The sequence below is a fragment of the Parasteatoda tepidariorum genome, chromosome 5 (genome assembly GCF_043381705.1).
Source record: "Parasteatoda tepidariorum isolate YZ-2023 chromosome 5, CAS_Ptep_4.0, whole genome shotgun sequence".
In the NCBI taxonomy this organism is placed as follows: Eukaryota; Metazoa; Arthropoda; class Arachnida; order Araneae; family Theridiidae; genus Parasteatoda; species Parasteatoda tepidariorum.
In genome coordinates, this window is record NC_092208.1 from 45,887,994 (window position 1) to 45,915,059 (window position 27,066).

Sequence of the window (27,066 nt, forward strand, 5' to 3'; positions counted from 1 at the left end):
CGATATTTTTGATTTACATGCCGCCTGGGCAGCACAGAATATAGCTAGACGAATTATAGGAAAGAAATTTGAATATTCAAGGTTCTATGGTACATTTTAATTTGCAGATATTGTGATAATTAAGACACATTTACAATTTCAATTTATAATGTGTACGAAATGACCCAAGTCAAAAATAAAAATAAATTTGAAATCAAAATGTAACATGTTGTACTTTTAAGCAAATATTTAATAAATATTACATAATAAATTGCTTTGATTTGGAAAGAGAATCATAAAACTGACAGAACCTGACAGCATCAAATCAAAATCTAACTCATGCTACAACCAAGAAATTACATTGTGCATTTCAATCAAATAATTTGTTTTTTACTTCGCAGCAAAAGCTTTTCCTCCTGATTTTAGAAACTTCTTAAATAATTCTTATAGAATTACTTTATACATGATATATATTTATCTTAGTAATTGATTGGATTATTACACCTTAAAAGATCAAAAAAGAGGAGTTATACAGAAATTTAACACAATTCTTGAAGATCTCGATTTTGCTGCAGACATAGTACTTTTAGCATCCAAATATACAAACCTTCAGCATAAAACTGACATTTTCAAGACATTTTCTAATAGCGTAGGTTTATATATAAACAAAAAGAAATAAGAAAAAGTCAAAAGAAAAATTTAAAATCAAGAGATAAACAAAGTAGAATTGTTTAACTATTTAAGTTCAGTAGTTGATAAAAAAAAAAAAGGCGGCAGTGGTGAAGATATAAGGCAGAGAATAATTAAAGCAAGAACTTGCCTTAAAAAACTGCATACATTTTTGAGAGAACCAAATATTGAAATAAAAGCAAAAATAGTTGTTTTCAAAGCAATTGTCAGAACAGTTTTACTTTATGGTACAGAAACATGGAAACACAAAAAAAAAAAAAAAAAAAAGAAACATGAAGAGNGGAAAAAAAAAAAAAAAAAAAAAAAATTTGAAACCTTTCAGAACAAATGTTTGAGATTTATTTTTAAACTTTTCTGCCCATACAAGAAAACAAAGGCAAATCTTTTGAAAAAAGCCAAAAGTAAGAGAATAGCAGTGGAAATTCTTTCAAGGAGATGGAACTGGCTGAGTCATGTACTTAGACCACTTTACAATGTATGATATTAAATGAGTTTAAGATCTTAGACATTTCTGGATTAGGAACAGGCGAGGTTTATTGCTGAGAACAGGATTAGATGGAGAGATATGCTAACAGCCTTATGTGCTCTAAGAGGATAAGTAAAGTTACAATGCATGGTTCCATGCTGGTCAATTTGTATAAGCCATAAGTAAAAGGTCAAAAAAGTTTCTATCTGTTTTGCTACAGTAGAAATAAAGATTGAAAAGGATAATTTTAATAATTTAAGAGCACTTATTACAAAAAACCTATAACAATAGTGATGCACTACTTTGGTAGCAAACTCTTCTGATTTCTGTACAATAATAGTAAAAAATAAACTGCAATTAAAAACAGAGAGTAAGATAGAAACTATAACCCATATAAAATATTAGATATATGCATCGTAAAAATATATCTATAAATTTTGATAAATATTGCACATTGAATGAAACATTGAAATTCAAAATTTTTAAACAAAACAAAGATTTATACTTATAGCACTATTTAATTTAATTTGTCTCAGTTATTCAACTACCTAATTATGTTATATTATAATATTTAGAAATTTTGTTAACTCTAATACTATAAATTATTCATATTTTTTTCAAAGCAAATTACAAACAAGCAAAATTACATTATACATAATTATTTTTTACAAAAATTTTAAGATATCGTTTAAACAGACAAAAAATTTTTCAAACTATCAAAACAGACAGTTATATTAAAGACAATCTATTCATAAATTTATATTTAGACTCAAATGAGTACCAGTTTAAATAAATTAACAGATAACAAAAATAATATAAGCAGGTTGCTTAAAAACTGTATTAAATGCCTATTTAGAATTTTGTAATTTTTTTATAAGATCCATTAACTTTTTCTGCGATTCAGTATTTTTTATACCAATTTCATACAGGTCAGATGGTGTAAGATGAAGAAAAGTTTCCATATCAATCTATAAAAAACAAAATTAAACATACATTAGCAATTCTGCATATTAAAATGATATCAGAACTGGAATAATAAATAAAACAATATAACCAACAATTATTGCTAATATTAGGAGGATCCAATATTTAAATCCCAATCAGCAGTTTAAAAATAAAATACAGTAAAACTTTGATAACTTGAAGCAGAATGGATAGCCAAAAATAAGAGTTTAAGTGATCCAATTCAACTAATTGAATTAATAATTTGTTTTATTATGCAATAATAGGTACATTATTGATGTTTGCATGGTTTACAGTTAAAAGATACCCCTCAGTTCCCAAATAAATATAATTTTTGATAACTCAAATTTCCAATACTTAAAATTTTTTCTTCCCTCCTTCAAGTCTGAGACAAAGAGGTTTGATTATTTTCACTAACAGAAGTAATGTTTTAAAAATGTTTTCTAAAATACAAATTTCATAAATATTTAAAAATAAAATAAGTCACAATGTTAGTTTTGGACTGAGTACTTTTGAAATAACAACATATGAATGATAACAATGATCAATTAGTAATTCAACTCCTGTAAATGAAAAAAAAATTTAAGACTCTTGCATATAAGCAATTATTAATCCCATACAATTATTATTAGTACATAATTATCATTAGTTATCCTAATTATCATTAGTACAAAACTGGCAGAATGATGATGAATTAAGGTTAAGTAACATAGTTAAAGTAACAAGAGTTCTCTATAACTTAATTTTGAAGAAAACTTTCCTGAATTTTTTTTCAATCATTCAGATGTAGAAAATTATATGGTGAAGGGCTCTAACTTGTATCATGTAAACATCAAAATAGTAAACTTTTTAACATTTTTTATGTTAAAATAGCTTTCTATTATTCTCATACTTTCAATTATTCTGCATGGTATTTCATAAATTGCAAAATTGTAATTTCTAAATATTACAAAAAGATATACACATAGTTTTTTACTATTTATAAAAAAATATTTTTTGAAAGTTAAATTCAATAGCAAAAAAAATTAGTGAGCAAAATCAAGATTAATTTTAAAGAAATATTTAGTTTTTAAAAAAGGGGAAAGGTAATGCAAGGACTAAAAGTAATAATTCAATGTCAATTTTTTTAAAAACTTTTTTTCTTATTTAAAATTGTTTTGTTACTTTAGTTTCAAGCAAGTAAAACAACTCAAATATTATAGATAATTTTTTTAAAAAATATTCTACTCACTTCTTGATTTCTAAATGTTTCTGTATATTTCTGTAGAGATTCTTCATTTAGAAACAGTGCTAAATCCCCTAAAAATAACAGATTTATGATATTTAGTAAATACTGTGGAGTCCCGCAATAAAGAAACTGGGATATAGTAAACCTTAAGTTGCAGTGAAGTTTTTTTTTTTATTCCTTCTGAACTTCCATTTAACTAACATTATTTCATATTTTATAGTTTACTCTAATTTCATTTCTTCAGTTTTCTTTCTTCTGTCATGTCTTTAATTTTAAATTTGAGAGAGTTTTAATTCCAAATTGAGGCAATTCTTTACACTATGTCAAATTTTACTATAACATGTTCTTCAAAAAAGTTGTGAAGCAACACATCCCTCTTCTTACCCCCCTCCCTCCTTCATATTGAGGAAGAACAAGAAAATTTGCCAATTTACCTCTGAAGTGAAGAAAAAAAATTATAACAGAAATAGGGACTAGAACACACTGGATTCTTTAGTAATTATCGATACAAAAATTGGTAAATTCTGCTTAAAATCGAATTGTAGTCAATCGAAAATCATTTTTCCACGGAATGTAAAATTTTTTTTATTATTCTTAATCTTTAATTAATCAGATGAAAATTTATTTAAAAAAATTATGAGCTATTGTAATTACTATTTTTATCACTACTATTTTTATGTGCTAAAAAACAATTTTTCAAAACTTTGGAAATAATGATCTACTGATTATAGTGAACTTATAACTGAGTTCATGGACAGCTCACTATGATCAAATTCGGCTGTAAATAATTTTTATTTTATTTTCCCAACATGATTATATTTATACAAATATAGTAAAATCTCTATTTTCAAATGAAATTAGGCTTGAACCTACTACCCAAAATTGAAATATTCATATTTTAATGGCGTTACATAGTATTTAAATTAAATATTTTNGAAAGCCGTGGCATGCAGAAGAAAGGACTGGTGCAGTCTTCTTGAGAAAGCCAGGGTCCACCGAGGACTGTCGAGCTACTGATGATGATGATTGAGATACAATGAAATCTCTCAGGTCTGACCATTCTCAATTCCACAGTGAAGTGGTCGATAATGGAGGTCGGTCATTCTTAGGAGATACCTCCATTGACTAAAAAATGTTATCAAAGGTGCATGATTTTTAGCAAATGACTTTAATTTTAGTCAGTGTCATTTTCTTGGTGTGGAAATGGCACTTGTGTTGGTGTCATGAAAACCGTATCGATAAATGAAATTCGGCATCAATAAAAATGATCCCTACTGATATATTTATGAGTGATAGAATTATTTTAAATAAATAAAAAAAATTGTTTTGTGTTTAAGTTTGCATTTAGTTTTATATCGTAAAAACTAGTTAGCTTTAAGAAATGAGAAGCGGTTTGTTTGTTTTAGATGCTTAGTTTTTTTAAAGTAACATTTTTTTCTAATTTAACTTTTAACTCTAAAAATAAATCATTGAATAACATCATCTTTAATGCACTCTGACTGCAACATGAGGTTGTAGATCTCTTTTAGAGATCGTCAGACAGAGCTCTCTAAATAAGAACTTCGCACAAATATCTTAATTACATTTTAATCATCTATTTGTTTTGTTAATATTTCTTCATGTTTCCTTATTTTCCCTTTTTCGCATTTGGAGTAGAAGTCAGCCTTGTCATTGGGAGAGGTTTTGACCATCCATCTTAAAAGTTTTCTTCAACAGAACTCCATGAAAAAAAAATTCTTTGATTCCAAAAAGTGGTCGTAAATAGAGGAGGTAGCTACATAGATAAGGTCGTTCCTCACTGTATTTTATTATAAAGATATTCAAAATCAAAGTTCTGTTTTTATTTGACTTGTATTATTTAAAAAATTTCAAATAACTACTTAAGATTTTGCAATGGTACAGGGAAGACAGGATTTAGAATGAGAGAAATTTATAAAGTGAACATTTTTTTAAAAAGTATTTGGATAACAAAACTAAATCAAATTTTATAATATTGTCATAACATAGCATTTGAAATAGTATTATAGTGAACAAGATGATATAACAAAAACTTTTTTTTAGAATAACAAAAGCATAATTCTTTCAGTTACCTGCACTAAGTTTATTATCAATCAATAAAGTTTCAGTTTGCTGAAAAATAAAAAGAGATATAAAAGACAACAAAATATTCCATAAAAAAACATAGTTTAAATTGAAATTAGTTAAAAGTACTTTGCAATACCTCAACTACAGTGTTTGAAGATAAAGTCAGATTTTCACATTGACTATTTAGACTAGAACATGTTTCATTTTCTTTTGTTAATGACCTAAAATATAATAGCAGATACAAAAATTGCTAAATTGTATAACAATTTTCTTGCAATTCTAAAATTTAAAGTGAAAGAAGATTAAGACTCCAAGATGAGCAAAAATGTCATCATAAGCATTAAAAAGTTAAAGAATAAGAAAAGTAAACTGTGTATAAATATAGTTCACCCATGCAAACATAGTACACTTATAAAACTACTATAGTAGGAAGTAAGAATACAATGATTTGGACCAGTGTAACCATAATACATTCATTAAAAAAATTAAAGCAATAACAATAATAAAAAAAAATAAGACATAGATCACTGGATGCCAATTTTTTACAGACTTTATTTAAAACACATAATGTTACTAATTGATGTTTAAAAGTTTTCAAGGTAAGAAATAATGGCACAATTAACCTAGATGTCAGGTTGATATTATGCCCAAGAAATTTTATTTATTTATTGCTGCCTCAGACACTTAATCAGAAATTTCGAAACGTGGAAAAATATCAGTATTTTGAAGAATAATAATGATTCTCATATTTTTCTTTAATTTGACATTTTAAATATGCTAAATTAATTGGTTTCTACACATTTTAAAAAAAAGATTAATGAATGTAAAAAAAATCTTTTGTTTTAAATAATGATATTTTTAACTTTAACTGTTATTATAGCATTCAATAATAGTTAAAAATTCTCATCATTTAAATCACTGACATTAAGTATTATTTACGATTCATTATTACAGTATTTACACTGATAAAACTGTATTAATGGAACATTTTATATTGAAATGAAATATATTAATCATTCTTAAATTATAACTTTGATTTTCTTAAAATTTAACCTTAACGTTGATACAAAATTTTTTTTATGAAATACATTTATAATAATATGCAAATCAATTTTTTAAAGAAATAATGATGCTTATGTCTTTGATAAAATAAAGCTTTAAAAAATATATGCTTTAATAAAATGCACACCAACTCTTTTTTTAATATATATACATATACATAAATGAATAATAATTTTTTCCCTAAGTGATTGATTATTGATCACGTGTACTTCCTTAGCTGAAAAATTTAAGTATAATAATAAAAAATAACTTGTGTATTGATGTTTCTTCAAACTCCACCAACAAACTTAAGTTTCAGATTTCCAGTTAACTTTTGTTTATATTTTTGTCCAACTTAGGTTTAATGAGCAAATTGTCTCAGCCCTTATTCAGAACAATTTTACTTGTACTAGTCTTTTCTCCACCTTAAAATCTTCAAAAAATATGAGAAACAAAAAAATCATAAATAAATAAAAGGAAATTACTTCTCATGTGGAGTAATGACTTTTTCATTTGTTTCTACATTGCAACCAACTAAAAAATAAAATTATGTTAAGCAGAAAAAATTATTTAACACTCCAACATACATTAATGCAAGAATTACAATTGAATGTTATTTTTATTAATAAAAATTTTAAGCAAACAACAAAGTGCCAATGGTAGAAAAAAAATAGAATTATTCATAAATTTACAGTTTTAATAGCATGTACAGTGCAAAGATGAAAAGTGAACATCCTAAATAATTTTTGATTAGATTTTCAGGTACTAAGACTCTATTCTGCACATTTTGTGTTTTCTAAAAAATAAAATTTTGAAACATGTGTGGGAGGGTTTGTGTCTTCATCCAATAATGGGCCAAAGGTGTTACTTACAGAGACAAAATTTAGCAAGAAGATTAGATGTTGAATCGAATTTTATTGCGTTTAATTGTTGAATGTTATCGTTTAACACATGAAAACCTTAATGTTTTTATTCATTACTATCATCCTTAGTGTCTAAACATCAAAATGTTAATTTGCTGTTTAGATATTGAGGAGAGTTCTTGTTTAGAGAACAAAATCTATAGCTTGTCCATTTCTGTACTCTATTTACAATGTTTTTCACTTTATTCAATATTTTGATGCTTTTCCCATTTTGGCATTTTTTTAAATCTTATTTTAAAACTTATCTAAAAATTATTTCATCTTAGTCATGCATTTATTTACTGTTCTGCTACTTTACACTGTTATAAGTTAAGCCCAAATACAGTCAAATTTGCATGAAAATAGAGTGAAAATTAAAGAAATTATAGTGATGTGAGTATTAAAGACATTACTTTAAGAAAAAAACTTTTAAAATGTGCAAAATACACTTTATCCATACGCATGTTAATTTCCAACAATATATATTTAATTAAGCATTTTTTTTGATTATATAAAATTATAACTCTTACTGTATTTTTCCCTTTTTTCCTGTCTGCTAAAAGGTTAAAAAATAGAAAAAAAAATTTCAATATATAAACAGTTTAAAAATAGAACAACAAAATAAATCACAAGGATTCAGAAATGATGACAGCAAATGTTAGCTAATTTTATATTTTGTGTCAAAAATCTCATATTTAAAATTAAAATAATTTAATAAACAGTTTGACATACTTTTTTAAACTTTCAACCTTATGCAAATTATTAGGTAAAAAAATTTGCAAATATAAGTATTTATTACAATTTAAATTACAAACTTAAAATAGTTGACTAAGCTCATAGCATAAATTTTTTGTGATCTGAGTTAGTGCCTTGAAAAATTATGGTTAATTCTATCAAATTTTTGTAACTTTAATTCTTGTTCATATATAAACAAATGACCGGCCCATAAAAAACCCCACTTAAGTAAATTAAGAATGTTAAAAATAAGGATGTAGAAAAAAATTTATTTACAAAATTTTTTATTAAATAACTATCTAAATATCTGTAATATATCAGAACCAATGAATACTAAATATAATTAATCTACTTTAATATACATATATCTATAAAAAGATATTAAAGTAGCAATTTAATTATTTACAATAGAACACAGAAAAAATAATCCTTTTAATGATGACATATGAAATGAAATAAAATCAATATATACACAAACGAACAATTTTTTTTCTCAAATTATATTGATTTATACATTACTAATTGAATAGAAAATATATATTTGTCAGTATACTTATATTAATAGCAGCATATATTTACTTTTCAGTTAAAATATATTAAAATAAATAGCTTAACTATAAGTATAAAATTAGATGTGTTGAACTTTTTAAATTTTTTATAATTGATGAAACAATACATAGATAATAATATACAATGTAACAATTCATACCAGATTGTTTCTTTCGATAATAACTTTTCAAAAGGTTAGGGACTCGAAGAGAATTTTTTTGATGCTGAAAGTAAAAATTTTATTATTTTATTACATTTAAAATACAAATGGATGAAATTAAACAATTTATCTAATTGACATTAAACTAAGGTTAATATTTATACATTATAATTATGCATAAAAAATTTAAAAGCTATTTTTAGTTTAAAATTACTGAATACACACTCATAGTAATGAGTAACTTTTCTTTAACTGTAGACATATCTTGATTTTAAAGATGCAACGAATTATGTTTTGAATAGTCTTTTGAACTTAATTAATGTTTGGGCAGTTGAGTGTAAGCTTTTCTTATAATTCAATTATTGCATTCTCTCATTACTATTTAACAGTTGTTAGAAAAAAGTGGTATTAATACACTGTGCCAGAAATATTTAGCTTACAACTCTCACATATAATTTTGCAATACTGCATATGATTGAAAAAATTTGCTAGTACATAATTAAATGCTAAAATCTAAAAAGAAGCTGTAACTGCCATACTTTTTTGTTATAGTTTTTACAATAAAAAAGTGTGATACAAAATTTTTAACCAGTGCAAAGAAATAAGACTAAAGGCTTACTGGCAAGGTTTCTATGGTTTTTACAAATTGCACTTACATTATCTTTAGCATTATTCTAACAAATTTTAATTTTGTTTTTCTTTGAAATTCAAAGTTTGATACTTACAGCTTCCTATCTAGCTTTGAATGATAAACAAAACTACTTTATTTTATTCGCATAAATTTTTTTTTAATTGTCTCGAAGTAAAATATTAGTCGGATTGCTTTTTCATTAATATTCTCTTAACATTCAAGAAAGAATAGTTTAAGTCTATTTTTCCCAACTATGCCAACTGGATCGCTCTCTGTTATATTTGAGGATTGTGGAGTTTTGGCAAATTAAAAAAGTGAAAAATTGGTACTTGCAAGTTGTTACACAGAGAAGATATATCATACTGAGAAAAAACCCGTCCTTTTCGCACAAATTTTTTTTTCACGAATCAGCTTTTATGGACATAAAAAGTTCTTCTCCTGCAATCTTTAATAACAAAATGTTAATTCAATTTGGATTCTATCTGGTGCCATGTAATTTAATAGTCGGTCATAAGATACAATTATATCTTATTCATTATGCTGCAAAAAAAAATTTTTAAAAAGAGATAGTTTTGCATCTAAATTGCTAAAACTAATTTTTTCTAAAAATTGCTAAAACTAATTTTTTCTAAAAATTGCTAAAACTAATTTTTTCTAAAAATTGCTAAAACTTCACTTTTTAACAAAACTTTACCATTTTTTACAAAAGTATTTTACAATGAAGAAAATAATAGAATTTATCAAAGGATACATATGCAAAGACCCAAAAAGTTTTGAGAAATTCTATAAAAAAAAGACCACAAATATTTTTGAAATATCACCATAAAGACCACAAATATTTTTCTACATTTATAACATATTACATACATCTCTATATGTTAGCGCTCACACCACATAATTTGCCTAATGAAAAAGTGTTCAGAATAGAAAAAGTTTAAGAAGAAGATCAAGGTGATGAATTAAGATTGATTAGATTCATCAAATGATTTATTCGTATAATAAGGTCTAATCTGATAGTATTAGTTCAAACAGCAATAAGATGGGTTAGTTCTACAAACCAAAACTAGGAAAGCATTTTTCCAATAACTTTTTCAAAATGTAAAAATTTAACTAACAATTTCCACATGACATGATAATTTGTTAATTGGTGCTAATTTAGTTTTCAATTGTTAAAATAAATCTATAACCAAAAAAACAATCAACAGTCAAGATCAAAAACTTTACATCATTTTTAGAAACATAAGGATCTTGCATCTGATTCAACTGGACTGATCAAATAGTACCATCAGATTCTCAATTTTTTATAGCACATTTCAAATGAATTTAATTTTGAATTAAAATAAATATTTTTCAAAAAAAAAAAATTTGTTTTTAAAACATTTGACTATCTCAGAGTTGTAGAACCCAACATTCTTTCAAAAATTATGTGTTATTTATGTGTCATAATACAGAACATTATTGATTTAACATGCATAAGTATTAGTAACTAAAATAAATCAAAATTAGAACAACTGAAATATTACTTGAGTTTTGATAGTGAAAGCTTTAGAATACAGACAACACAATGCATTTTAGAATATTAATGGTGAATAGTTCAAAACTTACTTTTTTATTTTTATCTGACGATCTTTTATAGCTTTCTTTCATTGACATAACAAAATCAGTTGATATAGGCGGAAAAGGAGGGATGATTGCTTCAACTTTGTGCTCTTTTAAAACATCTGCTAAATACTAAAAAATATTTGCAAAAGTAATATAAAACGGTTTTAAATTTCCTCATTACTTCAATAGTTTTTAAATAATAAGTTCTCTTAAACAAACCAAAAATTCGTAAAAAAATCAAGATAGAAATTTAAATTAAATAAACAACTCCACATAGAAAATATACTTAACAGACCACAAACACTTAATAGCTTCTCAAAGCTTTAAACTTCTAATTATTTAATATTACTACAATTCCTAACTTATTTAAAGCATAAAAAAATAATTAATTAAAAATAATAATAAATTGATCAATAATAATTCCAAGCAATAATAATGCAATAATATCTCCAAAAAAACGGGGAAATGAAAAAAAAAAAAAAAAAAAAAAAATTATTNAAAAAAAAAAAAAAAAAAAAAAAAAAAAAAAAAAAAAAAAACAGAATTATTCTTAAATCATAAAAAGTTTTTCCAGCAATTTAATACATTAATAAACAGTTTGACTTCTTATTAACCAAAAAAAAGTATTTTTGTGACATTTTGTTCAAAGTATTTTGTATAAAACTGAAATAAAAATCTTTCGTTAAAAATCTTCTACGAGTTACAATAAAAATATTTCAAGCCAGATACAGAGAATTGACTTTTACCACATCCGGAGATAGTATAATTGAAGAATTCGAAGTTTCTTTATCCAATTCTTCAGGTTGAGAAGTTTGTTCAAGAAAGACTTCATTTGAGGATTCATCACTGGTAGTTATATTTGTACTTGATGCATTCTCGGAATATTTAGGAGAGCGCAAAGTAAGCATTTTGTTTTGCAAATGCTGGGCCATGCCTCCAATCCATTCCTAAAACAAATATGAATTTAAAAAAGTGTAGGAATGAATATTACACGAATACAAAGGAGAGATTTTCAGCTTTTATGTTACTAGCTATCCAGAAAAAAAGGGAACATTACATAAGTTTAAATATTTTTTGTATTAAAAAAAATCATATAAACAAAAGAAATTTTTTTATTACAATTTAAATTATATAGGTGTTTAATTTTAATATCAAGATGTATAGATTTAATTAAATGACAGTCCTCTATTGATATTTCTTGGAGGCAGCCAACAGTGCATTAATAGTATCACAGTGAAGGTTTCGATACTGCTATAAAATTTGAGGGGAGCGGAAAAAATCAAACTGCTTTGGTGCTGTAACTTCCAGCCACTAAAGGACCCTTAGGTTCTCTAGTGGGGTTAAGAAATACAAAGTTTGTACAAAGTGCAATGCTACTCCACACTATCTACTCAGTTGTGTAGCATTGACACACAACTAAGCAATGTACTTTTCAACTCCTGTATATAATGATCTATCCTAGAAGAATATTTATTGTAGCAAATAAATTTGTATTTTTACCAATTCAGCATATAAAAATAAACCAAGCAAATAATGAATTTTAGAAAAAAGTTTTAGAAAAAAGTTTAAGAAACAAAGATACAAACCTTCATTCGAGTTTGAGAGAGATTTCGTTTCGATGATGATCTATAAAAGTTTAGAGTGAGAGTAAATTTATCAAATGGCAAGTCTTGTAATTAATTTTTTTTTATTTCATAAAATTTTAAACAGATATTAAAAATTTAGAAGCATAATTACCTTTCTGAAGCAGATGATCTCCCTCTTTTAGTAATTTCTGGAGTTAGCAATGTACTTTTCATCTCGAGCATATATTTAGCTGACAACATGTCAATAATAGTGGAAGGACAACTAACTGAAAGCAACTGCTTTTTGAAAAAGGTTTAAAAAAAAGTATACACGTTTAAAAGTAAAAATCACTTACATTCCTATTCAATACAATCAGAAAAAGTTGACATGAAAAAGGAGATTAAATTAGCTAGACTTTAACTTAAAAGAAACAAATTTTTAAAAATTTGAAAACAGGAACATTTAAGAAGCTTCCTTGTTAGTTATATATCAGTACTGTAAAGGCCAAAATAATTATGGAACTAAAGATATCTCACACTCAGTTAACTCCTATAGCACATAATCTCAGACTTGTTTTTGATTTCATTTCAGAAAAAGTTAATTGATTTTACATAGTCAGAATCTCTAAATAAAAAGAAACACCGAGCTATGCAATTCTGAATGACTTCATTGTAATTATAATATAGTATTTTTTAAAGTTATTGCATAGTTTAGAAGCATATTTGATTTTTTAAATGATAGTTTCTTTTGAGTGTAATCTTAGGATAAAAAAAAACAATAGGTTAAATAAAAACAAACCATTCTGTTTAGCCAAATCTAATGCAGTACAGCCATTTGTTGCACATATATTAACATTTGCTCCAGCATCTAATAACAATTTCACAATTTCGAAATGCCTGAAAATGAAGATATTTCCATAACTACACTTCTTTCTGTCTTTTAAAGTATAGTAAATTATATTGCATAGTAAATGGTATAGCAAAGTATAATAAATACTAATAATAAACATTAAAAGAACAATTAGATAAAAAGGAAGATTTTCTGATAAATATGTACAAAACAATCAAAAGTAAAAAACACATTAAAACTCAAAAACATATTATATTAAAACAGTTAAAATAGCAAACAAATTGAAATGCTACACATGAGCATCATCATCAGTGCACTATATTATAAAGAAAAAAAGTGGCTTGAAATATTACAAATATAATAGTAATAAATAAATAAAACTGATTTAGACAGTAAGAAATTGTAAATTAAAAGTAAATTACACCAGTGATTACACTTTTCGACCAAAAAAAAACAACAACAAAAAAAAAACAGTGTAACAGAAGTAGGAAAGATGCCTTAGTATTTCAAAACCTTAACTAAGCAGAAAGCAGAGGTATCTACATCTGTCGGAGTAGTAAAAACATTAAAATGCTTCCATATGCTTGAAAAAATGGTTTGGCAGAAGGGTTGTTTACCAAAAAATATTGTTTTTGATTGAATGAGAGATCTCCCTTAAATCAAAGTCTATGGAAGAAAAACCTTTTTAAATAATGGTAAACACATAACTATTGTATCTCAAATGCACTGTTTCTGAAAATATGATGAACCTTCCAAAAATCTAAGTCAGTGAAAGAAACCTATTTCTGAATAATAGAAACACAGTTGATTAAAAAACTTTATAGGCTTCAAAGAATATGAAAATGGCAATAAGAATCCACAGCTTTCAAGTGTTAAAAATAGGCTTTAGATTTCCTCATTCAAGTCTGGAAAGTTTGTATTTCACTTTTTCTTTATTGTATTATGCACTTAAGATGATAACGAAAGTGTAGCATTGTAACTAATAAGATACTTTAACTATTCTAATATACTAATACATTTTTCAGTTTTATTATTGTTTCTATCTTTTACTATTGTCATCAGAAACTGTTTATTTTTTATAATCATGCATAGAAATTTACCCATTGAAAACAGCATGCGTCAAAGCAGTCCAACCTTTTTCAGTATCTTGGATATGTAGGGAAGCTCCATGAGATATTAAAATGTTAGCTACATCATATAAACCAAGCACTGAAGCTACCATCAAGGGAGTAATTCCAGATGGTGACTGAGAAGAATTTACTAAAGGTGGATCCCGTTCCAAGACAGATTTAATTTTTAAAACATCTCCTAAAAATTATAGCTCAAAATAAACAGTAATTTAAAATAAATAAACAAATATAAGATTCCAATTTTCGTCTTTAGAAAAATAAGTTCATAAGACAAAATGGTTATTCAAATCAGTATCCAGATATAAAAAATTTAGGAAGAAATAATAATAAATTTACATTTCATGTTAAAAACACATATAAAAAAAAACTAAGTTGATTATAATCAATATCTTATTCAGCTGAATTAAAAGAAAACAGTTATCAGCATCTTTATTACATAAAAAATAAATAAGTCAATTCTTACAATCTGAAATACATATTTTCTAAGTAGAATATGCATAATGAGTACTTAAATGAAATTATATTAAAACAACATACCATCTTTTATAACTTTAAACACATCAATTTTATTCGAAAAGCCTAAATAGGAAATAAGAAGATGATAATTAAACAAAATTCAATCATTATAACAAGACAGTAAGCATAAAAAATAATTAAGACGGTTCTTACTGCTAGGTTTAGAAGTTATTTGATTCTCTAAACTTATTCTAATTTCTAATTGATTAAAAATGTGGGCATAATCTAAGGCAGTTCTTCCACAGATATCCATAGCATTAAAATCTGCACCATTTTCAACCAGAAAGTGTGCAATTTTATTATGACCAGCACAAACAGCTAGCATCAAGGGAGTTAGACCTAAATATGCAGAATACATGATTAATGCACTTTATCATACAATTATGTAAACATTGTTTGAAAGTTAACAGTAAATTAAAAGGAAGGTTAAAAACTCAACTCAAAAAGCTATACACAAATAGCAGAAGGAATATTAAAGCTTACAATTTTATCACTAAGCATATTATTATAACAGCTTGTAAAAAACACTTATTTGAATTAAAGTTAGTTAAATTTTAAACAAACATATATCAAGAAAATAAGTCGATGTAGTCTTCTTTTTTTTTTTTCTATATGACTCTTAGGCACATTTACTTAATTATTTAATAGAGAAAGCAATTAAAAATGTGAGTTGCCAGAGCCTTCATCACTAAATCTAAAAATGATGCAAAATGTCAATATGAAAAAAAAAGCAGAAAAAGTTTTGTGAAAATGAAAAGTTTCTATCTTTTAAAAACTGTGATCGATTTTTCAAGTTTTTTAAAAAATAGCTTCAATTCTGCATCGCCTGAGCCATAATAACAAAATATGAAATTAACAGTAAAGAAATAGTAAAAGAAATGGAAAAGCAGAATGAACTATGATTGAGGTATACCTGTAACAGGAGAAGAATGATGAATGATTCCCCCATTTTGTACTAAATACTTTAAAACAGGACTATACCCAAAAAATGAAACTGCCATCACTGTTGATAAATCACTCTCATTTGTCTCATTCCCAGCAGACATGTGTTGGACCATAGCACCAGCTTCAATAAGCAATTTCACGGTAGCTAGATTTCCACTGTATGCAGCTGCAAGGACAGCACTGATGCCTAAAAACCAATGCAATATTTGATTAATAAATAATTTTCATCATTAAAAATTATTAATGCATGTAAAACTCAGGAAAATTATATTTAATGAAATTTAATAACTTCACTTCCTTATTTATGCATTTCAAGGCAAAAATTAGAAGGGAAAAGATAACTCTCACTTTAAAATAATAAACATTTTTTTAAACATAAAAATATCCATATTATTACCTATAAAATTCTATAAAAAAAAAGGGATGGTTAAAAATTTAATGCTTTTAAATAATGGGTAATATGATGAGCATAATCCAAAACACCACGTAAAAAAAAATTGGAGATGTAAATGACTTGAATTAAATAAATAGAATTACATGACATCCGTTCAGCCTTATGTGTAGAGTGCAAAAAAAAAAAAGACCATTCTGAATAACTTTTAATCTAATAATCAGATCTTCACGTTCTAGGACTTAATCTTAATGGCTCGAGCAAGTGATCTCAAATATGCTAATTAATAAATGTAGACAATATTTTAAGTTACAAAATCAGACAGAAAAATGTACTTTCTCTGAATAAATATACCTTTTTTCGGCAGAATCGAATTTCTGACCCCCAAGATAGGGCGGGGGTAACTACAATCTGCGAAATATGGTCACAATAGTTTGTTCAGGATAGCAGTCCAAAGTTTAGAACTCTTAATGTTAATTTTACTTTTTGCGTATTTTGTAAAATCTTGAGAACTTTTTTAGCAAATTAAAAAAAAATTGCATACAATTATAAAATTTGGTTATCCAGAGATAATTCCATGCAAAATTGGTTGAATAGTTCCTGAGAAATTGAATTTCAAACAGGTTTAATATTTAAAACTTGGAAACTATTTGACCAATTTTGACTTATAAAATTATATTCTTTAAAATGAAGCAAAATTTCTATACTTTAGAATTCAAAATTTTTTTACCATTATTAAATAAAATAAATATTTACTAAAATTTATTTTTTACATGGAGTTATCTTTAGATAAATTAATTTTATAATTGTGGGCATAATTTTTTTCAATTTGAGGCTTAAGATTGATTCATAGAATGTGAAGATATGATCATTAGATCAAAAGTTATTCAGGGTGGTCCTTTTTTTGAGCAGCATAGATAAATTTGTTCTAGTATGTTCCTATTTGTGATTCGTTTTTATATTTTACTTGAATTTTTGTGATTTTTACCTGATAAAACTTTATTTCCAAATCGGTTTTTTCCTCCTTTGGTGTTCTTCACACTATATTGATATATATTGCTAGAATATTAATACTGTATATGAAAGCATTATTATTTTTCCTAATTTTGGTTGATTTTTAATTTTTTTTTCTTTTTTATTTATTTCCTTGTTGCTTTCACATTTTTATCAGCTATATATATTATTATATTACATTTGCACTCTTTAGTATTGAATGAATTTTGATATCGAAAAGTATTTAATTTTAATTTTATGCAAATGTATTACTAAGATGACTGATAAAAAGCATTTAAAGTCTAGTTAATTTACCATAGTTGCTGTCTACAAGTTTATAAATTTAGGCTTGCAGCACTTCATTAGTCAACCTGCTAAGTATAAGTGGTCTTATTTTTAGACAAGGTCATATGTTTATATATGGTAATGCATATTTAACTAAAAAGATAACCATTCTAAGAATATAGATTTATAGCACTATGAGACAAAGATAAAATGGTGAGAGAGCCTAAAACAGACTTTAGTGTGCAATAAGAAGAAATAACTTATGTATAGATAAAAAGTGTCTTTAAATACTGCATAACTTCAATCTTACATTTCTAAGCATGTCTATACATTTTCATACATCTATACACATGTTGTTTATTGTTATTCTTATATAAACAGGTAGAAATGTTATTGAAGGAGACATTTTTGTTTGAGGCAAATTAACAATATATGATTAGTAAGAAGAATATGGAAAGGGAAAAGAGAAAACTTTTAGCAATTAAATATTAAAAATGTTTGATACAATTACATGTACTAAATATTTAGTGAACAGTTTATGAAATCTTATAAGTAAAAATTACACATTTGGTAAAAATAAATTCTTCATACTCGCCAAATTCATTAATGCCATTGAAACTGTGTTTTAATCAACATTCAAGCCAATTTAATTAGTTACAAAGTTAATCGTCATAAAAAATTACTACTGATATTTACAGCAACCAAATTAAAAACAATGAATTAAGATAGAATTTAAAATCAACTGGATTGTCAGATAAAAATAAAATAAAAGTTCAATAGTAGAATAGGATTGAATCCTAGAGCTCAAACTTTAAACTGAGATAATTTAAAAAAGGAAAAGTATACAAGTACTTAAACAACTAATTTAATACTATAAGCATAGTCTATATTTACCTAATTTGTTAGTAATGTTAACCTTAGCTTTTGATTTAATCAAATGAGCTACAACTGATGTATGACCGTATTTAGCAGCATGCATTAAAGGTGTCCACCCATAGTTGTTAGGAAGATCAACAGATGCTCCAGACTTAAGAAGTAAAGTCACCAAATCCAAGTATCCATTTGCTGCAGCCACTTGCAATGGTGATTCTCCCTCATTGTTTTGGAAATTCGAGTTTACACCTATAAAAGAATTATATGATTAATAATGAAAAAATTGAAGAAATTATAGGAGAGAGGAAGTTAAGAGGCTATTGTCAATGCTCATATACCTTCATCTAAACATTTCTTGACTGCAATCAAGTTTCCTTTTTCACAAAATTTCAAGAAATTAACTTCCATTTAGATTGTAAAACAATGCTTCTCTAAATACGGTTGCATCAAACAAAGACTTGAGCTGTAAATTTACTTTATTGAAACGGGGTTTAATTTATTAAATGGTTTTTTGAATTATTTACTAACATACGACATTTGACAGACACAATGTTTATTTTGAAATGCTTGCAGTGTGACAAAAAATGAATATTCAGATTATTCCAGTTATACCGATTGAACTGTTGATATGAATTGAATTTTATCAATCACACTGAAATAAATGATAGTGCTAAAGTTTACGAACGAAAACGCTTTATCTGAATCATTTCAGATAGTTTAAGAATTTTGAGGATCAAATAAGAGTTTTGCAGTGTAGCTCGTCGCTTTGCTTAACTCAATTATAAATAAAAACAGAAATCATTTGTTTTGGGTGTTGATGAGGACAAATTCAATTTTTTAGTTTGTCTTATAAAAGCTTCTGTTTTATTCTCTATGTATTCATACTTTTATTGAAAATTCAGTTTTCATATTCAAAAGGAAATTTTCAAAAAAAATTTAATTATTACTTTGTTTTAGAAATTATTTATTCTATATGGCTGTTGCAGTTGCTGTGATCAGTAAAGAGGTAACTTTTTATGCTGAGTACACTTAATTTATGAAAAAATAAAAAAAGAACAGTCCTTGCAAATTTTTAAAAAAAAATCAAGTGGGGAGATTTTCATATAGTTGTATGTACCGCCAACTGCGATCGACAATGCAATCTCAATTTTTTTTTTAAAGAAAAAAAAAAACATGTAGAGGCTGCTACGAACTATACCCTTCGAGTTGGTCCCCTTCTGTGATATTTTTTTGGCATGGATCACGAGAGACTGAAATCTTCCCAGGCTTAACCATTTTTTACTGCCAAAGTGTAAATATAACATCTTAAAGTTCAATTGATTCCTATTCAAAGTCTAATATTATCTCACTAAAAATTTGAGATATGTTAAAAAGTAAGAATATAAAAGTAATAGCACTGTATTTATGTAATTTCATTTCACTGATATACATGTTACTCTAGAACACATAACTTCACTTGTTTCTTAAGAAAACATAATCCTTGATTTACTTTTATTCATTTCATTTCTTTATTCCATTTCAATTTTGATAATAGATAGGTTAACTCCTTTTTGTTATTTAATTGAAACAATGTCAATTGGAATGTTTGGTTGTACTGTTCGTTTCTATATATGTATTAAAATTTCCTTTCTTTATTTTTCAATTCCCCAAGAGTATAACTTTAAAAACAGATGTTGAATATTTTTGCTCTTTAATATTAAAATGCTCCCATTTTAATGCAATTGGTCATCAGCAAAGAAAGAAAAGATTCATCAAAAGCAGCATCAAAAATTTACTTTGTGCTCCCAAGAAATTAAAAAATATTACAAAAAAGGACACAACTCATAGGACATAACTTAAAGTCACCCTTAGGCAAACCACTGCATAGCTTTTTCTTAAAACTTTGAGCGCACAGAAATTTTTTGGTGATGGTAGTTGGCACAAGCAGGTACCGGTATGAAAGTACAGTTAAACCTCTTGTTACGGACACTCTCCTTATTAGGAATGCCTATCATTAGAAAAGCCTCTCAGTAGCAATGCCTCTCATTACGAATATTTTAAACTATGCCTGAAATTTCTATGAAAAAACCCAATATGTACCTTCACTTTAAAGTGGACACTCTTGTAACTGTATACAGACAGTCATTTATGTTCTTAAAACATTATTTTCTATCTCTTTAAACCAAACACCAATTTATCTAATTTTGTAAAAAAGGATCTTTTACCTATTTTCTAAGACATGTAAATTTTTTGCTGCACACTACTATAGAATCAATCATTCTCCTGTCACCTTTTATCTTAGTAAAGAAAGGAGAGAAAATATACTGCTCATATGAAATATAAAAATGATACTGCATATATGAACATCATCTCTTGATAATTTCATCTGAATGACGCAGCTTGTGAGATCCCAGATGTTGAAATGATGCACTAAATGCTTATGATTCGCCTTTGCTACTGAAAATTTATTTCTTCTTCTGATTAATTTGACCCCTATTCTTAATCCTTGTCCTGATAGTTATAAGAAGATATTGCTTCATAGTGTTGGAATAAACATGAAGTCTCGTTATGCATTCATTGAGTTTTAAAAGATTTAATCCTAATGTTAAATTTATTTGGTAGTTTTCAAATTAAAAGGTATGGTTTTCACATTCTTTTGAATCTTTATTAGAATTCTCGGTTTTTTATCACATTATTAAAATGAAAGTGTCCTCTCATGGCCAATTATTTTTCACATTTAATTTATTATTATAAATGGTATTCGAATTTATATTTACTTAAAAAAAAACATGTTGCTGTATCCTCAATTCTGCAGTTTCACAATTCTTTCTGCCATGTAGCTAGTTTTGTATAGTAGTCTGGTGTTTGTTAGTTATGAAAATGTACTTTGAATATTATATTTGGTGCTTACAATAAAGCATGTCATAATATAATGTCCAATTTTGATAATATGATAAGGGTTGCTTTATTCAGTGATTACTACATTGCAGGTTTAAACGAATCTTGAATGTTGGGTCATTATCATGCCCAAAAAAATTCTCACGTTAGTTTTTGTTTTTAATGACCTTCATATACTCCATTAGTTACTGACTTAAAATTTAAAAAATGCTTCGATTCTTGTCTACTTTTAGTGCATAGAAATAACTGTAGTTTTAATTTTTCTTTTTTTAAATTTTAAAGTTAAATATTGTTTTATATGGATCAAAACATCTTTTTTAAAAAGATAAATGTTTTTGATTAATAGGTACACTTATTATTTTTTTCATAATTCAAATTTGTAAAAAAAAAATTCATGTTGAAAAGTTAGCAACTTTATTACAAAATTCACTGATTTGTTTTTTCATCTTAGAGCTTTACTTTTCTTTTAGTATTTTATTAATATGGGTTTATTAAAACAAATCAGTTGCAACCTTCAGATGAAAAAACAATGTAATATCTTTATTCTGAGATATAATTCATTTATTCCTAGAAAAGCAGTGAGAGAAAGGTAGCATTACTGAACTGAGATCTGGCTGATTTATCTCAAAATTTCTTACTAATAATTATATGTGTTTTGATGAAAAATAAAAAATAACATTAATTTTTTCAATTTCAGAACTACCCTCTTTATGTAAAGACAGCTTCGCCGGGAAATGATTTGAAGTTTCTCTACACAATACATACTTCCCTTGATGTGATTGAAGAAAAAGTGCTATCTGGCAATAAGGCTCTTTCTGATTTGAGAGAGTTATATTTAGGATTACTTTATCCGACAGAAGACTATAAAGTGTAAAGTTAAATTTTTATTTTATTCTAAAAATTCATTTAGCATAAAATAAACTAATTACTTTAATCAAATTCAACCATACCAATGCATTTTTTTTTTACCATAATTACCATCAATAACCCTAAATTTTTTTTTTTACATTATGAAATATCTAAGACTTTATTTAAACTAAATCACATTTCCTTGAGTGCCGGCCGAGTGGGTAGCTTGCCTGACTACGAAGCCAATAGCTGTGGGTTCGAATCCCACCCTGGGCATAGATGTTTGTTTCTCTATGTGTTGTTCTCTGTTGTGTGTGATGTGTGAATGTGACCCGCCCTATGAACGGGTATTTGTGACAGTGGTGCATGGGTAGTGTTGTTCACCTCCATGACTTAGGTTCACAGGTGCCCATTGGATATCATTAAATGAGCAACATTTCTGACATCTTCCCTGGTGAGGAACGAAAAGTTCAGTACCTGCCATTAGAGAAAAAAAAAAAATTCTTTTAGTTTTCAATTTAGATGAAAGCTGTGTAATTTTCAGCCCGAGGATCAGATTCGACCCACAAATTGTCAATGAGAAGCCAAGAAATATTTTTGAAGAAATTGCATAGTTTTAGACTGTATTTTAGACTAATTAGAATGTATTAAAATAATAATAATAAGCTAAAATACACTAGTAGCTAAAATCAAATATTTTTTCCTTGGACTAAGGTCTACTTTTAAAAATTGTATTCCTAAATAAATTAGTAAATGTGAGTAAGTATTCCTTCATTATATTCCATCCTTATTAGCATTTCTTCATTATAGCTTAATATAAGTTTTAATGAATTTTATTCTAAAATGTTGGAGTTTTATAATGCTATTTTTCATTTATTGGCATTTCACTTTTGAATGCATTGCAATTTTTCAAAAAAGCATAGAAAAAAATTCTTTAAAAAAGGGGAAAAAATAAAATATTTCAAATATTAATTAATATTAAAAATTGCAAATGCAACTGGTATGAAAACAAAAATCGAGGTACAAGTTATTATTTTTCGTTAGTAAAATGAACTGTGGATAACTTGTTACCATAAAACTTATATTGTGTGATATATAAATAAATAAACAATACATAATGCTTTCATTATAACAGAGCTTTTATTATTTTTTTAATAGATATGGATATGTAACGAACACGAAGATTAAATTTGTTGTGGTTGTGGAGTCATCTCACACTACATTAAGAGACAATGAAATCCGTCAGGTAAAGCGATCAAAGTATTTTGTTCTAGTTTTGTTAAAAAATATAAAATGTTTCACTATGAATCCAGTTTACATAGAATGCAAGCTAGAAAATGATTTGTATTAAATTGATTCATGAATATTCTATAGTAAAAGAAAAGCTAAATTAATAATAATTATTGTTCATTATTATTAAACTAAATTATAATTTTTTGTCAATATTTTTTATTTATTACAAATTTAATTTTTTTTCTTTGACCCTACAACTAGTTGTTATGAAATAATCTTACAAATTCGGATTCAATACCTTTACTTCAATTGTTTGCAAAGTTAGATGAAAGTAGTAGTTAATAACTACTACTTGATGATGAAATAAAACATACAATGATGAAATAAAACATAACTACTAGTTATGTTTTATTTCATCGTTGTTTTCAACTCTCTTTAATTTTGTAGATCCCTTATATCTGTTCCATCTCCTGAAAACCTTCATATTTCTTTTTTTCCTGTATGAAATCTATAGATTTTTCAAAAAACGAATTAAAGTGGGAAAGAAAAACTATAAAATAAAGCAATTTTAGTAAAGTTTGTGCATATGTTATTAATTTTAAAAAGTGAATTCCGTAATGATATAATCCCCTTATTTATAAGCAGTTTTCTCTTTAAAAAGAATTTAAGATTTTTTAAAAGGATTTTACACCATTACATTTAGAAATTATATTAAAAAACAAAAACTTTTCTTATAAAATTAAACAATTTCTTAAAAATATTTTGATAATTTGCATAAATTTTATTTCAAAATATAAACTGAAAAGATTTTTGTTTCATTTTTAATCCTTTGTTTAGTTCATTTTTTCCCTATAATATACTAATTTGAAATGTTAATGACTATATTCTTTAGTTTAACGACCTAACTCAATCATTTTAAATTGAAGCATTGTGCTTCTGTAAAGGTGTTAAAGAACTTTATGCTTGTTTTGCAGTGACTTTTTTTCCTAAGGCTGTTATTCAAAAGACTCTTTGCTTATATGAAATTACGCCCTTTAACAAATAATAAGCTAATTTTCCAGCTGTTAGATGGTAATTGTTATTTATAGCTTGTCAATTATGCTTTATCCATATATAGTCAAAACCTTCATTATTGATTATGAAAGTGGCACAAAATGTAGGATCTGTAGTTGTCTCAATATTATCGATGAAAAGTATTTTGTCCTCATTTTTAACTTTCTATCCTAATTTTTCTAAGTGATCAGAACATCCAATTTTCAAATTTTAAAAAATCGATTTGAAGAATCAAAATATTTACATTTTTGATCTAACATCTTCTTTATTTTAATTATTTAACTTTATTTAAATTACAACAGTTTGTTTGTTCAAACTGTGTTCACTTTCAATAAATTATGCAAATTTTCTTAACATCATTCATTCAAGCATTTCCTAACATTGATTCTCCTGTATGAAAAGAAAAACCAAAAAATGTTTGTAAATTATAATATCTTTTTTTTTATTCTTGCATGCAAGTATTTGTGACGATTTTCACAAAATAAAAGGAATTCATGACTGCAAGTTCCATTACAAATTTTGTCCATCTTTAATGTGTCTTATTATATCTTAAAATTTCTACCTTAATATTCGAAATCATTCTGAATAAAAAATTTAATTTCAATTATTATCACTAATATTTTTTATTTAAATTGTCGGTTAAAAAATGTATATGGTTTCACATAAAAGTAACTAAGTATATCTCTAAATATTCTTTTTAAGATTTTATTAACAAAATTTTGAATTAAAATCAAAATATATTTTATAGATGTTTCGTAGAATTCATTCCGCATATGCTGATATGGTATGCAACCCATTTTATTTACCAGGAGAAACTATTTCTTCCAAGTAAGCATAATAATCTGTTTTTGAATTTAAGAATTATTAATATCAAATAATTATTAGAATGTAAAATGTAGCAACATTTTAAAGCAAATCGTCTTTTTGTTGCTAAAATATTAATTATTACCATTAATTATTAATAAATAATATTAAGAATGAGTAAATGATGAATTGTTTTTAATTATTAAATATATAGTATAGCCCTTATATATAGTATAACCTGGTGTATAAGTCGACCCCCTACTTTTGATTTGTCTGATGCATTAGCCAACCGCTGGAAAAAAAACAAGTATGAGCAATTCTATTTTGTGTAAAATTTTTTAAAAAGTCTGGAATTTCAAATTCTTTGGATGAGGGTAAAGACAGTTTTTTGTGGGACTTAACATGTTGGGATAAAGTAGAATCCAATGCAGCCTGTTTGCAGTTAAATCCAATGCAGCTTGTAGCTTTATGGTATGTTTTAAAAGTTTTCATTGCATTGTTTTTTTAAATATCTTAAATAAACTACGTTAATTTTTCTTATTCTTAACTTTTATTAAGTATTATTTCTATAAAAAACCTTACACATGTAAAGAAAATATCAGAGAAAATGCAAAATTAAGTGTACATAAGTAGTATTGAAAATTTGAAAGGGATCAACTGATACACAGTTTACATCAAAATGCATCAATATCTCATGATCAACAAAAATATCGGACTTTATTACCAGTGTATAAGTCTACCCTCTGACTTTCAGAACATTTTGGGAGTTTGTTAAGTCAACCTATACACAAATATATATGTTAGTAATTAAATAAAAAAATATGTGAGTTTGTTAAGTCAACCTATACACAAATATATATGTTAGTAATTAAATAAAAAAATATGTCTCCAGTTTTTTTTCTTTTTTTGTTTTCTTAGTGTGACTATCTTATATTATAATTTACATTTTAATTTTAGGTCTTTTGAAGCTGTAATAAAAAGTATAATGTCTCCAGAATAAATGTTAGCTGTTACAATAATGTAAGAAAAAAATGTGTAATTTAATGTTTTGTACATTCTTTGTTAATAAAATATTTGTAGCTTAAGAGATGGTACTTTAAAAAGAGAAGGCTTTACTAAGGAAATCTACATCAACTAAATCAGAATTACATGCTGTTTTGTACAAATGGTTCACCTCCCCCCCCCCAAAAAAAAAAGTGAGTAAATAGTATCACAGGGCTGCGACGATAGTATCACAGGACTCCAAAAAGAAAAGGGGGGAAAATCACTTTAGTTGCTGCAGGCACGAAACATAGTTTCCCACCTCTAACATATTCTTACAATATTTATACTTTAAAAAATATAAAGTAATCCAAGTAATGTATTTTCTTTTAGACATTATATATACAATAATAATAATTAAATTTTAAATTCATAAAATATAAAAGTCTTAAACTCAATCTGTTGAAGATGCTTAGATATCATGTTATGTAGATGTTTTCAGAAATTCTCAAGGAAATATACACAAAGGAAAAATTTCCACAATATATGCTTTGCTATATTAAGAACCCTCCAATTATTTAATTGGAAATTAGTGTTTTAACTAAACTCAATGTTTAAAAAATGCACGGACACTATACTAATATTTTATAAACTCAGTTTAATGCAAAAATGAAAAATAAATAATAAAAT

The 27,066-nt window shown here is 26.0% G+C and overlaps 2 protein-coding genes across 5 annotated transcripts; one reads left to right on the forward strand and one right to left on the reverse strand.

Annotated features, from left to right (window-relative positions):
- Nucleotides 1–1,951: 1,951 nt before the first annotated feature.
- LOC107450226 (ankyrin repeat and SAM domain-containing protein 6) lies at nucleotides 1,952–19,362 on the reverse strand. 3 transcript variants are annotated; one of them, XR_011636854.1, is made up of 18 exons: nucleotides 18,918–19,332; nucleotides 18,601–18,828; nucleotides 16,006–16,224; nucleotides 15,246–15,431; nucleotides 15,114–15,155; nucleotides 14,547–14,754; nucleotides 13,396–13,493; nucleotides 12,769–12,883; nucleotides 12,618–12,657; nucleotides 11,778–11,978; nucleotides 11,035–11,160; nucleotides 8,799–8,862; nucleotides 7,885–7,910; nucleotides 6,938–6,986; nucleotides 5,548–5,632; nucleotides 5,417–5,456; nucleotides 3,330–3,397; nucleotides 1,952–2,103 (listed from the first exon to the last, which is right to left on the reverse strand). XR_011636854.1 is itself a non-coding variant. In XM_016065976.3 (17 exons), exons 1-17 carry the CDS (start codon nucleotides 18,985–18,987, stop codon nucleotides 1,984–1,986), a joined length of 1,959 nt encoding a protein of 652 aa, XP_015921462.2. In that variant the 5' UTR covers nucleotides 18,988–19,362; the 3' UTR covers nucleotides 1,952–1,983. The 3 variants fall into 3 exon arrangements, 1 of the variants encoding a protein (XP_015921462.2); XM_016065976.3 differs by lacking the exon at nucleotides 7,885–7,910 and having other exon boundaries at nucleotides 18,918–19,362; XR_006226019.2 differs by lacking the exons at nucleotides 5,548–5,632; nucleotides 7,885–7,910.
- Nucleotides 18,687–26,480, forward strand: LOC107450229 (trafficking protein particle complex subunit 2-like protein). Of its 2 annotated transcripts, none has more exons than XM_071181396.1 (5): nucleotides 18,687–18,789; nucleotides 22,154–22,326; nucleotides 23,464–23,551; nucleotides 25,340–25,419; nucleotides 26,353–26,480. In XM_071181396.1, the coding sequence occupies exons 1-5, from the start codon at nucleotides 18,787–18,789 to the stop codon at nucleotides 26,393–26,395; spliced, it is 387 nt and encodes a 128-aa protein (XP_071037497.1). In that variant the 5' UTR covers nucleotides 18,687–18,786; the 3' UTR covers nucleotides 26,396–26,480. The 2 variants fall into 2 exon arrangements, with proteins under 2 accessions (XP_071037497.1, XP_015921466.1); XM_016065980.4 differs by lacking the exon at nucleotides 18,687–18,789 and adding an exon at nucleotides 19,352–19,585.
- The last annotated feature ends 586 nt before the right edge of the window (nucleotides 26,481–27,066 follow it).

What these genes read in the sequence shown, in the direction of transcription:
- LOC107450226 (XM_016065976.3), bottom strand. Translation starts at nt 18,987, where the DNA reads ATGGAAGTTAATTTCTTGAAATTTTGTGAAAAAGGAAACTTGATTGCA. An exon ending in CTTCAAACACTGTAGTTGAG is followed by an intron (nt 5,457 to 5,547) that starts GTATTGCAAAGT and finishes TTTATTTTTCAG; the next exon opens with CAAACTGAAACTTTATTGAT. An exon ending in TGATAATAAACTTAGTGCAG is followed by an intron (nt 3,398 to 5,416) that starts GTAACTGAAAGA and finishes TGTTATTTTTAG; the next exon opens with GGGATTTAGCACTGTTTCTA.
- LOC107450229 (XM_016065980.4), top strand. Translation starts at nt 19,553, where the DNA reads ATGGCTGTTGCAGTTGCTGTGATCAGTAAAGAG. An exon ending in CCGACAGAAGACTATAAAGT is followed by an intron (nt 22,327 to 23,463) that starts GTAAAGTTAAAT and finishes TTTTTTTAATAG; the next exon opens with ATATGGATATGTAACGAACA. An exon ending in GGAGAAACTATTTCTTCCAA is followed by an intron (nt 25,420 to 26,352) that starts GTAAGCATAATA and finishes TTTTAATTTTAG; the next exon opens with GTCTTTTGAAGCTGTAATAA.